General features: G+C 32.5%; 2 protein-coding genes across 2 annotated transcripts; one reads left to right on the top strand and one right to left on the bottom strand.

The window, feature by feature from the left end:
- The first annotated feature begins 3,268 nt into the window (after positions 1 to 3,268).
- Positions 3,269 to 7,469, top strand: LOC137832142 (heavy metal-associated isoprenylated plant protein 7-like). The gene is made up of 5 exons (XM_068640161.1): positions 3,269 to 3,463; positions 3,670 to 3,820; positions 4,240 to 4,436; positions 5,658 to 5,748; positions 6,778 to 7,469. The coding sequence occupies exons 1-5, from the start codon at positions 3,455 to 3,457 to the stop codon at positions 7,128 to 7,130; spliced, it is 801 nt and encodes a 266-aa protein (XP_068496262.1). The 5' UTR covers positions 3,269 to 3,454; the 3' UTR covers positions 7,131 to 7,469.
- A 1,952-nt stretch (positions 7,470 to 9,421) lies between these two features.
- Positions 9,422 to 12,625, bottom strand: LOC137832141 (SNF1-related protein kinase regulatory subunit beta-2-like). The gene is made up of 4 exons (XM_068640160.1): positions 11,979 to 12,625; positions 11,022 to 11,200; positions 10,579 to 10,741; positions 9,422 to 9,935 (listed from the first exon to the last, which is right to left on the bottom strand). Exons 1-4 carry the CDS (start codon positions 12,192 to 12,194, stop codon positions 9,609 to 9,611), a joined length of 885 nt encoding a protein of 294 aa, XP_068496261.1. The 5' UTR covers positions 12,195 to 12,625; the 3' UTR covers positions 9,422 to 9,608.
- Between the last annotated feature and the right edge of the window lie 527 nt (positions 12,626 to 13,152).

Here is a 13,152-nt window from a genome sequence, read left to right as displayed (position 1 = left end):
TTTTGTTATAAATTATGATGATAAGTATAACAATTCAAAATTTATTAAAAAGTGAACTTTAAATATAACTCAATTTCATAAAATTTGCATCTACTTATATACTAGAAATGTTTTAATCTTGAAATGTTTTAATCTTTGACGTGAATCTACAACCTAATAATTGAATTGAAAGAGAGAGATTAATAGAGAGACATAACCCATTAGATAACAAACAGAAATAAATTGTTGGAATTCTGCATTGCACTGACATGCAGTTCAAACTTATTTTGAAAGACAAATATGGTGTAAGAAAACGTACCACACAGAATCTAGTGTAATCTAGACAATGGGTCCTCAGAAATGCAGGGAGAATCAGGTATCTGGCAAAGCTTTATCAGAATCAACAAATTTTCATGTGCATAATGCTTTAAGGAAAATTAAACCTTTAAATAACACTATAGCATAACTTGCATCATTAGTTCTACCAGCACAATCTATGGATTAAAATATTTCTAAAGAATAAAGGTTGAAGCATCCACTTTTGATCTGAGATGAAGTGCATATATCACTCTAAATATGAATACAGATCAAAATATATAGTAAGAGATATAGATGGGTGATGGATTTAGATTCTCCAACAATTGTAATTTTAATTTCTGTCATTTTTTTTGTTGATAATGGCATGATATTTGAATATTAAAGTGAAGGTATATAGTGGATATTAAATTGTTTGTCTTTTAAGTTTGTATTTACAAAAGTTTGTTTAAAAATAATTTTTATATATTATAATTTAATTATTACTATATGATCTTTAATAATTATATTACAATTAGATAAATATAAAAAAAATGTAACACATTTATCTGAAGAATAAAATAAAATTGGCATATATTTAAACTAATAATTCATAGAGATCTTTTTCAATTATAGTTACTTATATAGGTACATTATATTTAATAAAACAAAGTGATTTATAAATTTGTTTCTCCTAAAATAACTAAAATAAATAATTGTGTTGAGTATAAAAACAATTCACGACTGTGAAACCCTCAAACATAACACTGGAAAAAAGAAAAAATATAATTTTAGGGAAGAATAATGTAAAACACTATAAAATAAATTATCAAGAATCATACATAATATTATTTTTAAGTGTTTCGATTGAAACTAGATAAATTTATTATGAATAATATCTAAGACAAACCTATAAGTTTAATATTTAACTAAAAATAAAAAATAAAAAAATGAACTTATTCTATCAAGTTTCTGATCGGATAATCTTGTAATTTTTGCTACTATGAGTCTAATGTCGAACTCCAATTATCAAACTAAAAACAATGAGAAGGTTAGAATCTTAAAAAAATGAAATGAAAGAAAAAAGAAAATTTATTAAGAGATTATTATTTTTTAAATAAAAACTGAATAATTGAATTTTTTATTTATATATTTTTTTCATTTTAATAATAAAATATTCAAATATCATTTTAATTATACCACTACTATTCTAAAACTATTTTTCTAAGTACATGAGAACTCATTCAATTACGATACACATAAGACCTCAATAGTTGCTCAAAAGTTAAAAAAAAAATATACAGACGCTCATCAAACTTATCCGATGATGAGAAATCATTAGGCTGATAAAAAAAAAAGAGAAATCATTAGACAATGTCCGATAATGACAAACTGCTATACGAGCTATAAAACTTGAACTAAACCAAATGTTCAAGAAAGAAGTATATATGTGTCCTACTTTACGGATTGCTAAGAATTTATTTTACTAAAAACTATTTCCTTTAATAAAAACTATCTTTTAATAAAAGGTTTCAAAACATTTTTAATTTTTGTCCAAACTTATTATTTAACACATTTTGATTTAATGTTTGATGAAATAGAACGTAAGTATATTGTTAACATTTTATTGAAATTTACTATGAATAGTTTTTATTTTTCAAAAAGGGCCAATTCAGAACATCAATTCGACCTGCTGCTAATTTTACACGATCACCTCAAGTTCTCTGACTTTTGTATCAGTATCGTAACCTTTTCCAGGATTGTAGCCGAATCACATAACAGTGTTACACTGTCCCGTGAAATCAGCCACGTATTCAAATATATTTGAATTCTCATTTTAACTTCATCATCTTATAAGACAAACAATATGTAAAATATTTTTATTATTCGTGTGGATTATAATTTCCTTTAATTTACCGACTTATAATGTTCAGTGTTGGTACTTCTAGAAACTTCAATTGGGACACCCAAATTTATTGCACTAGCTGTGAATGTTTTGAAGCTAAGTCGTTGGATTTTTATTTACCAGTTTTGATTTAATGAGTGCACCCAATAGGGAGATCATTTATGTGTCCCACAATTTCGCTATAAATTCAACACCAACCTTATAAAGAAAGGTTATACGTCATTTTATATCATTATTATGATTATAGTTATAAGTACTCTTATTTAGTATAAATAATAATCAATAAAATAACAATGTTAACCAGTCATGTGCTGTTAATGTGTTTAGTTTGTTTATTATAAAAAAAATTAGTAGCATAATTTTTTCATGCGGCTAACGTAATTTTTTTTTTAATAAACGTTCATTAAATAGCCATAATATTAGAGGCAGAAGTATGTATGTTCTACCGTACTGAGTAGAGAGGTGAAGGAAGAAAATGAAGTTTGACCAGTTATGGTTTTGGATTCAAATTTTGCAAATAAAAAAAATGTCAGTTCTAGCTAAAAAAGTAATGATAAAATTCCTTTATTAAAATCATCTCATAAATACATTAATAATACTTTTATTTTTTTTTAACTTTGAGTTTTTTTAACGATTAATAATACCTTCAGAAAAAGCATTTGTTTAAAATGAATTATGGAAGAGTTTTCACCAACTATGTTGGTCCACCTAGTAGTGGGTTGGGTGAAGTTGAAATTTCAAAATCTATAGATAATTTTTGGTGAATAAAAAAGAATATATATATTTATTTAGGAAAATGATAAGTTATATACAATTGATATAATAAATTTAGAAATAAATATATAGTAAATTTGTAATTAAATTATATGAAAAAATATTAAAATAATAATATTAAGAATTGTAACTAGTAGTTATATAAAATATGTGAATTATGAATGTCTAGCTTTCCATTTATTTATTATTTATTTATTTGGTGAGGGAAGTTGGAAAGTCTATGAAACACAGGAAGTGAAATGAGGGTACATAGCTTTGTGGATGCTGAGTCAGCCATATGGTGTTACATTAAACGGTCCACCTCAGATTTTCAGAATCCCCACGTTAATTTAATGTGCTTTTCCTTCTTCTGTCTGAATCTGTAACATGCTAGACAAAGAGTGAAAGCAAGAAAGAGAAATAAGAGAGAAACCAAACAAGAGAAGAGCATCAATTGCTACCTCCAGTATATTACACCACTGCAACATTTCTGAAGCAAGATCACTGTCCATTATCACACAAATGGGTGAAGTAAGAGTTTCTCTTACACAAAATGTCCATATTTATTCTTAATCAATCTGTCTCTTTCCTTTTTTCAACAACTTTTTCTTTGAAAACGAACTTTATAATGTCTGCTCTGTGATGATGGCATCATTATCGTGTAATGCATGACATGTTAGTCATATGGAGATTCATTTTTCACTCAGATCTTTTCTATTTTTAACTGATGTTCTAAGAACAAGGAAGAGGAAAAGAAAGAAGAAACCACAGAGGAAAAGAAGGAAGAAGAGAAAAAAGATGAAGAACCTCCAGAGATAGTACTCAAGGTTGATATGCACTGCGAAGCTTGTGCAAGGAAAGTTGCAAAAGCATTGAAAGGATTTGAAGGTCATTTTAATTAAATAATTTAGTTTATGCTCTAAGCTACTCATTTAATCTAATGAATGTACATCCATGAATGCAATTACATGAGAATCAAAATTCAAAAAGATGTCTGTACGTTACTAGTTTTTGAGGATTAGTGTCAGCTTGTACTTGTTAGTCTCTTTTTTTTCCCTCTTTTTCATGTTAGAGGGGTCTGCTATCTATGATTGGTTTTGAATTTAACAGCTTACATCTTGAAGTAATTTCTCAGGTATATATTATTCACAAATTTTAGAGGTAATTTTACACATGTCCATTTAAACATGTCCATTTAAATGGTGATAAAAATTCATCATGCATTATAGTTTAAAATTGATAAAGGTGTAGGAGGTGGAAAGATTAAGACTAACAAAATTGAAGTTATAATCTTTTTTGTGAGATAGGAGTGGAAGAAGTGACTGCTGATAGCAAGGCAAGCAAAGTGGTAGTGAAAGGAAAGGCAGCAGACCCCATAAAGGTGTGTGAGAGGCTACAAAAGAAAAGTGGTAAGAAAGTGGAGCTCATTTCTCCTTTGCCAAAACCTCCAGATGAGAAAAAAGAAGAAGTCCAAGAACAGCAGCCAGAGGAGAAAAAAGAGGAGGTAAATCATTCCCCCCCTTGGCTCATTATCTCGATCGGTTAATTTCTAGATTAGACATAGCAGTTCTCCTTTTGCTAATTTGTTGTTATAGAGATTAATTAAGGATGGCATTCACCTCAAGAGATCTTCTATGTGCAGGTTTGGTTTCGTGCTGTGTAATCCAAAATGACTCTGAAATATGTGAACGAAGTAAACAAATAAGTTTATGCAGTTTACTTTTGATTGAATATTTTACACTAAGTTTTACATATTTAGAATAAAATCACTCAAACATCAGTCACTTCGCTATCATAACCATGCAAAATAAATTTGATAAAGTTCACTAGACACAGTAACCCTTGTACGTTTATTATTTTTACCTTGTTGATTGAGATGAATGGGGGATGGTGCATGATAAACATGATGACCAACATGGTTACCTTACAACAAAGTGAAAGTGTGAAATGCTTTGAATTTTAGTTTGCGTAGTTTGTTATCTTTTTGTTTCTTGTTCCTGTTGTTTCCAAGGAGGATGGATGCTACGGTAGCATGAAAGTAACGAAACAAAGTGAGCAGAATGATGGCACTCTCCCACAAGGCACGTGTAACGAGGGAAACGGTGGTGACAATTAAGAGGACTTGACCCCACCCCCTTTTGCAACTTGACATGCATGTAGTTTGCAGCAAAATGGGGTCACCGTCACGGGCTTATTATATATCCTGTTTTCACTTTTTACCGTGCCCACCCTGTGGAATAGGGAAGGTGATAACACTATATGCTATATGCCATACACTTCACAATTCTTAAGGCAGACGCTTAAGTACAAACAAAACCATGTGAAGTGGAAATAACCAGAGTCACTCTCTATTATGAGCACATTAAGGCAGTTCTGTGAGACTGGTCCTTTGCAAACTGTGTTTTGGGGACGAAGATTGTAGTCTTTGCTTCCTTGGCTTTTAGTATACAGTGGAAAACCCCACATGGCCCATTCACAAAATAGACGTTAGTGGAAGCACTTAGAGGCCTCTTTTATTACAGTAACTTAATTGCCACAACTAACACGTTGAACATCTAAATCAATTAGGGATATAATCAAACATCTTCACAGTAGTTGAATATTTTTTGTATGTATATTCCAAACTGACACTGCTCATACGTTAGTTTCGGCAAAACTAATAAATATTTGTATGTAGGGTTTAATCAATGTAAAATGTCTCATTGTTGTCTCAATTGTTTGTCAGCCACCTCCTGTGGTTACAGTAGTCCTCAAAGTTCGAATGCATTGTGAAGCATGTGCTCAAGTTATACAAAAAGGAATCCGCAAGATTAAAGGTACATAGATTCACGTTCTCTCTTTTTCTTGGTATTTCATGATCTCTCTATGCATAAAAAAAAACGATATTTTTTATCTCTCTCTATCTTCTGCAATGAATTATTGATTGCTCGTGCGAACTGTCTCCCCTTCCCTTGTGCACTCGCTATCTTGGAACCTACATATTTAAAGAGAATTCTTTTTTCTTTGAATTTACTCACTCCTTATTTTCAAATTTATATTGATTTCATAATGACGAACATGCACTTCTTTATAACGTTTTCTATTCAATTCATTATTTACTGATAATATATATATATAAAAAGAACTTGATTATTTTTTATATAAAATCTTAATCAAACGACATGTGAATAAATTTCAAATGCAAAACTTTCTGATATAGGCGTATTCCGAACACACTTTTTGGTACACTAAGTGTTGGATAAATTTCATGCGGATCTCACCAAAAAGATCAAAGTGTGTTTTGGACTTTTCAGTAAACTCAAACGAATTTCTCTCAACAAGACAACAATAATAGAGAGTGTACTAAAAAAACTGTCACTGTCTCTGTATTTAAAGCTAGGTTTATTAAGAAGCATAACCCTTGGCGCTGATCCCGTTGCTTTCAAAAGTGTGCTTGATTTCAAGGTTCTTCATGTAGCCTTTTGACCGTAAGAGTTGTGATGTTGATCTCGAGGATTATATATTAATCTCACTGCCAATGCCATATATGCCTATTTTTGTGTGTGAAAAATACCATACATGTATCTTAACTGCGTAAAATTTTGCATTTCAATGCTGATTTATGGGAATGTGGGGTAGAAGGGGGTGTTACATGATGTTGAAAGATGAATATTTAATATCGTCAATTCATGGTTTCAACTTTTTTTATGTAGGGTATTACTTTAACTGGTAATATAAATTAAAAACAGACGTTGGCATTTAACTCGTGCTTTTAATTTAATTAATCTCTGAACTGTAGACTCTAATAAAAAATTCAATGATTTGAAAGCAATCTATGACATGCTAACACGTATTGATTAATACAGGAGTGGAATCAGTGGAGACAAGCTTGGGAAATGATCTAGTGATAGTAAAAGGTGTGATTGACCCAGCAAAGCTTGTTGATTGTGTGTACAAGAGAACCAAAAAGCAAGCTTCTGTTGTGAAAGAGGAGGAAAAGGAAAAGAAGGAAGAAGAGGAGAAGAAAGAGGAAGAGAAAGAAGAGAAAAAAGAAGGAGAAGAAAGCAAGGGAGATGATGGTGAAGAAGAGGATGATAACAAAGCTGAGATCAAGCGAAACGAATACTTGCCATCGAGATCATACGTTGACTACTTTGACTACCCTTATGATTCTCAGATTTTCAGCGATGAAAACCCAAATGCATGCACTGTAATGTAGATCAGTCTTATTATGTACTAATTAACTTGATGTTTTAGTAGCTGATCATCAAGGGAAGCAACTTCTTGGGCTGTGCCTGTTGTTGGAGCGTGGAATAAGATGCATAGTAGTGATGAATATTTTGAGGCTTTGTATATGATTTCAACTGCATCCCTCAGAGTTGGCATTTTCTATACAAAGAAGCTAGATGCCTCTGTGTTTATGAGCTTTCTACATATTTCCTTCCTAAAGGTTGGCCAGAATTTATGCAGTGTGTACTGAATTTTGGCCTACATCTGCAATTATGTGTACCTATAATGATGATATTCATTAATAATTTCAACTCATGTTATGATAAAACTTGCTACCCAAATGCCAAGCCACTTCAAGCAGAACTTCACTGAAGTATTACTTCCAAAGAACAGAATTCACAAGCTTCTCTTTTTTTTACAAAATATCAAATTTATTGGTTGAAACAAAACCCAGATAGCCCATAGACTAATAACATTATATCGATTCAAGGAAATTTAACTCAGATTCTTTAAACAAGATCCTATAAGGAGTGTTATCAATAAAAACAGTATGATTAAAAGAAAAGATTTTATCAAAAGTGACTAAGCTTAATTTCAAATAAAAGTGACTAAGCTTAGTTTCTTGCCCTACTGTTCAAGGAACTATAAGGTTGAGGGTTGTCCTTTATACGGACAGCTGCTGAGTTGGGTAGGGTCCAATTATTGACCAAAAGATTAAAAAAAAGTAGGAACAGTATTATATGGTCTTTCCTTTTTAAGCACTGTTAGAAGCCCCATAAGAGAAATGCAGTCAGTTAACTACTAATGGAACAAAATATAACTTCTAATTATGACGCCTTGCGAGTAGCAGAGCTCGTGATGTTAACGTATTCTAAGTCCTCCAACAACATTTTTTACTAATCTTCTTACATGCTTAATAAAATAATTATAAAAATATTTTTTATGTTTTCAAATATTATTTATTACACATGCTTTTTATCTAGTGTTTTCTATATAAAGTAACAGCAAGGCACAGTGTTATTGATTTGAATATAAACCAAAAAGGATGTGTTAGTTGCAATGTCATGAGTTTTGCAGAAAGAGGATGATGCAAAGTAGTGCCGGGGAACCTAATTCCAAAAGGAATATGATGCATGCAATGCAATCTACGAATCTCTGGAGTAATGGGACGTTTAAGATAGCGAAGGTGATATCAAAATAGATGCATGGAATTAAAAAAGGCGAATCAGGGGCACTTTATTCTTGTAAAAGGTGGGGTTAACTGCTTTTTGAGTTGGCAAAAGCAAAGTAAAAACAGAAATGCCATGACATAGACTTGCAAGGTTTTCTATTTTTGTTTTTTTGGTGAGTCTTATAATTGTGTAAATTAATCCATCGTTTTAATGGGGATACAACTCAACTTGCATAACTCATTAGATCAAACAGCGGCTATAGCAGAGTCAAATAGTGCACCGCGGGAGATTTTCTGCTCCAGGAAAATGACAATGCTCCCACTACGTGATTCAATTTACAGAAATTTTTTTTTTAAACATTAAGTAATATTTTTAAAAAAAAAATTAAAGAGAAAACAGAAGTTGATTCAAATTTGTTTCCAGTAACAAATCACGTTTTATAAAGTGAACTTGATTTATGATAACAGTTTCAAATAACTTCTACCCATAATCAATGTCTCTAATTATATTTTAATCTTCTGATGATTTTGAAAATATCTGACTATTTTATGATTCTGACTATTTTGAGAAGTTGTAATAGAAACAATTATTATTCTTTAGAAAATGATATGTTTGATGAAAAAAGCTTAAGCAAACATGCCTTTATCTCTGTGTAGGAGACGATTTAATCTGAAAACTACAATTTAAGTCACCACGGACTCCATTGATTTTTTTGAAAACTCCAGAAGCAACATATTTTTGTATAATTCATGAAATTGAAGCACAACTAAAACCTGTTCTAAAACCCATAACATCAAGATTTCTGAAAAATAATGGGATCTAGATATTTCAGGTGTATGCCTTGCCATATGCCTTTCAGTAATTTATTATAAATATGAAACTTTATCATAAAAATTAAACATGCATAATTCACAGACATACATACACATTTGTGAATGACAGAAAGAGGTAGGTGAATATGAACAGTAAACGAGATTAACCCAACAAATACCATGAAAATACCTTTTTTTTCTTTCCCCTTTTATTTTAGTGATTAATCAAAATTCCTAGATAATATGTACCAAAAAGAAACGTACCAGAAAAAAGTTCCTACAGAATAGCCATCAAATGATGTAAGAATGAAAACTGAATTGCATGATGAATAGCCATCAAGCAATTGACATTATATGTACCACAATGTTCACTTTCATGTAATGATGCTTATGGAGCTTAGAATTTCTCACTTATAGCCGTACTGGTCGAAGCTATATTAGCTAAAAGGATTTAAAAGACTACACAGTCCATGTAATTTATGTTTACCTCTGCAAAGACTTGTACAGCACCACAGTCACATATTTGGCTAGAAACCGATGAGTTGTACCAAGTGCAACCACTGAAGGGCTACCCTTCCCTTTCTGCATGTAAAGATGATTGAGCACTACATGCTGAGGTCTAGCTGTAAGAGGTTGGATTTCCATATTTGTTGACGGAATATTAAGAAGCGTCATTTGCAAATATGGAGGAACCAATGGTGGCTCCTTTGCATAATCTTCGGAACTAAGTTGTTGGTTGTTATAACTAGAGTCTGGGGATTTAGGAGGTTCAAAACTAGAAATGCTTCCGATGTCCTCAGGAACATAATCCTTTATGTAATATACAAAATTGTTAGTCTCACAATATAGATGTCAGTAAAACATAGTGCAGACATTACTTTTAGTAGTATAAGATATTCATGAAACCAATTTTATCATCATCCTCCCATCCCCTGGTTAGGAATTGCAACTTCTATCATCACCAACTAAGTTTTACTAGAGTGACATGAGAAAAAGTTGCATGTATAAAGTTAAAAGAAAATAAAATGACTCTAAAAGAAATGGATAAACTGATATCTAAACTGCTATAAAAATTCATTCCATGGATATTAAGGATGGTTATCTAAAAAACAAATGAGACTTGCAAACTTAGGTAGCCACGAAGTGAAATAGAAATGAGTTCAGGATCATATACATTGAAAACAAAGTTCTTGCAAGAAGAGAATATAATCTAACCCAAGAACGACAGGGAAATACATTCTAAGGACAAAACTAATGCGAGCTACACTAAAAACGAATTTCAAAGTTCAAAAGAAAAATAAGAATTCGATAACTTGAGAATCAGAATTTGATAACTTGAGAAAGATAAGGGAAATATTTCCCCGCAAACAGGGTTCCTAATCAATTAGATAAGTTTGCACAAAATAACCATCATATGTCAATTTTGATCACAAGTCTATTAACATAAGAGTACCTGCAAGTCCAAAATGTTGTAAGCATTACCCGCATCATCTTGAGCCCAAGGCAAGTCAGGTGCATACCTCCACTGGCCATCCACAACAAATCTAAATTGGTATACACCAGAGGGCAACACTTTCATTATTGTGAAATCCTTCCCTGATCTCTGTAAGGACATTCTGATCAACCACGAAATTAGCCTCTAAGCAACAGCTATAACAGACTTCCAAGATAGATGAAAAGGGCATTAAGTATTCTTTTCTTCTGTTTTATGATTTCATCTTCAGTTAATATGTCTTCACTAACAATTCAAAGTCGCCACCTTGTTTTTCTTTGGTTCCAGCTTTCAAGAATTTGTAAATGAAACAATAAAAACGAAACAAGGTGACGAAAGAAAGACATATCAACAGAAAATGACAACAAAAAACAAAGAAAAGCATTATCAAACACATTCCAAACCTTGTTTTCCAATTATCCCATGATCCCTCCACAGCCACTTCTTTCCCATCATAACTCCAAGTAATCATCGTTGGAATTCCTAATTCACTGTACATATCCTCATACCCTGACGTAGTCTGCATCCAGGAAGGGCTTGGAGTATGCATCTCATCAGGTCTTTGTAGTGGAACCACAGGAACCTAAAAACAGAGAAAGAGGAGGGTTAACAACAGCCAAAAACAGAATTCCAAAGCCATACCTAAACACAGACAACAGCCAAGCAAGTATATTCAAAGCAAACGAAAATTCAGAACCAAACTTTACAGAGACCAAATAACACATCTTATATGATTGACAAGAAAACATCACATAGCCTCCCATGTCCACGATCAACCTACTAGGAGAGAGTAAGGGGTAGGGTACTTGATTCCTGAACTGGACAAAAAATTCAGAAGATGCGAATATAGTCCTTTAATGCGATCCCAATACATTAACCAAATTGCTTCCCAGTCACAGCAACACTGAATTAGGTTCCCCACACATGCTAATTGATCTAACAACCAAAACCACAGGGCGAAAGAATGCAACTCCAAAGTAGTGAATGAGCAATAGAAGGGAAAGGAGTTGAACAGCTTCGAAACTCAATAATCCACCACATGAACTTGCCAATTAAACAACTAGTCTAAACCAGGAGGTCTTTTACAATCTCAAAAAGCTAAAAAAAGTTACATGATTCACTCTCCAAAACGGGTGCACTCTGACCTCATGGCTTCTACACGCCGAACCCATAAACATGTACCAACATTAAATCAAAACATTAGACTTTGGCAACTGATTAAGCCATGAGAAGGGAGGTTAGGGGGAGAATAAAGAAAAAAAAAAAAACTTTTTTTTAACAATCTGGACGAAAACAAAAGATAACAAAAAAACCCATATTTAGCGATGAAGTGTAAAGGGCGGGAAAAGGAAAGGAGTTACTTGTGGGGTGAACATGAAGGGAGATTGGGTGGCTCTAGGGCTAGCAGGAGGAGAATGACCCATCATATCGGAAGGCGCACGATAGCCAGGGTTGGCGGACATGCAATCGACGACACCGTGAGTAGTAGCAGCAGCAGCAGGTTCGTCGTCTTCTTCTTCTCCTTCGGTCTCAGAGGGAGTACCGTTGACATCGTCTCTCCCATTCACATTGCCCATGGTAGTTGTGGAGGGAGAGAGAGGGAGGGAGTAAGAAGAGAAAGGGAAAAAAAAGGGAAAAAGGAAAAAAGAGAAAGGGAAGGGAGTGGGGTAAAACAATAATTGTATGATAGTAAAAAAGAAATGGGAGATGGGTGGAAAGAAGAAAGAGAAAGGAGTTGAAGGTGGGGAGTGAGGGAGTGGGGTAGGGTATGGTATGGTAAGGTTAGGAGTGTTGTGTTCTGTTGTGTTGGGTTTTGGGGATGGTGGTCACGTCATCATAAGGAGCTTATATTATGTTCTGTTGTGACTTTGTGTTGTGTTTGGCGTCTTCCCTCCGACGGCATGGCAGGACGTGAAGACTCCTCACTGCCGAGTTTCGGGCTCAAAAAGCCCAAGCTGAAAGAAACTGAGTGCAGTATTCAAATGGATCACTTCTTAACAATTGGCCCGTTCGGTTGGATGGGTTATGACTTACTAATATAGGTTGTGGTTGGCACATGAATTTAAAGGTTTTAAGGGAAAAAAAATTATTGTTAAATATCTTAGGTCTCCTTTTAAAATTTTGAATCATTTTTGTTACCTTCTATAAGAAAAGGAACAGAGAATGTAAATAAGTAAGAGAATAATGAAGATGAATGAAATTGAGAAAAAATAAGGTGATTTTTTAAGTGGAAGAAAAGTTATTTTAAATTTTTTAAGTGATTTGATTTATCATGAGAACATAAGAGAAGTATGGGATTTAAAAGATAAAAAAAAAAAACTAATTAATTTTGTAAATTATTTATTTGAATTGAGATGTCAAAACTTGTAAAAGACTTTTAAATAAATGAGATATAACTTAATGTCACCTTATCAAAGTATTTTATAATTTTTTTTTGTTCAAGTTCATGCAGTAATAATTTTATGTGTTATTATTTAAGAGAAATGATTTTAAGAAAATATATAATTGTTTAAATGAAAAAAAATTTGTGGATCT

The sequence above is a fragment of the Phaseolus vulgaris genome, chromosome 6 (assembly GCF_000499845.2).
Source record: "Phaseolus vulgaris cultivar G19833 chromosome 6, P. vulgaris v2.0, whole genome shotgun sequence".
NCBI classification, from domain to species: domain Eukaryota; kingdom Viridiplantae; phylum Streptophyta; class Magnoliopsida; order Fabales; family Fabaceae; genus Phaseolus; species Phaseolus vulgaris.
The sequence above is the reverse complement of the archived record's forward strand: the minus strand, read 5'-3'. Positions and strand labels throughout refer to the sequence as shown.

What these genes read in the sequence shown, in the direction of transcription:
- LOC137832142 (XM_068640161.1), top strand. An exon ending in AGCATTGAAAGGATTTGAAG is followed by an intron (nt 3,821 to 4,239) that starts GTCATTTTAATT and finishes TTTGTGAGATAG; the next exon opens with GAGTGGAAGAAGTGACTGCT. An exon ending in CAGAGGAGAAAAAAGAGGAG is followed by an intron (nt 4,437 to 5,657) that starts GTAAATCATTCC and finishes ATTGTTTGTCAG; the next exon opens with CCACCTCCTGTGGTTACAGT.
- LOC137832141 (XM_068640160.1), bottom strand. Translation starts at nt 12,194, where the DNA reads ATGGGCAATGTGAATGGGAGAGACGATGTCAACGGTACTCCCTCTGAG. An exon ending in CCTTCATGTTCACCCCACAA is followed by an intron (nt 11,201 to 11,978) that starts GTAACTCCTTTC and finishes CTCTGTTTTTAG; the next exon opens with GTTCCTGTGGTTCCACTACA. An exon ending in ACAACATTTTGGACTTGCAG is followed by an intron (nt 9,936 to 10,578) that starts GTACTCTTATGT and finishes TATTACATAAAG; the next exon opens with GATTATGTTCCTGAGGACAT.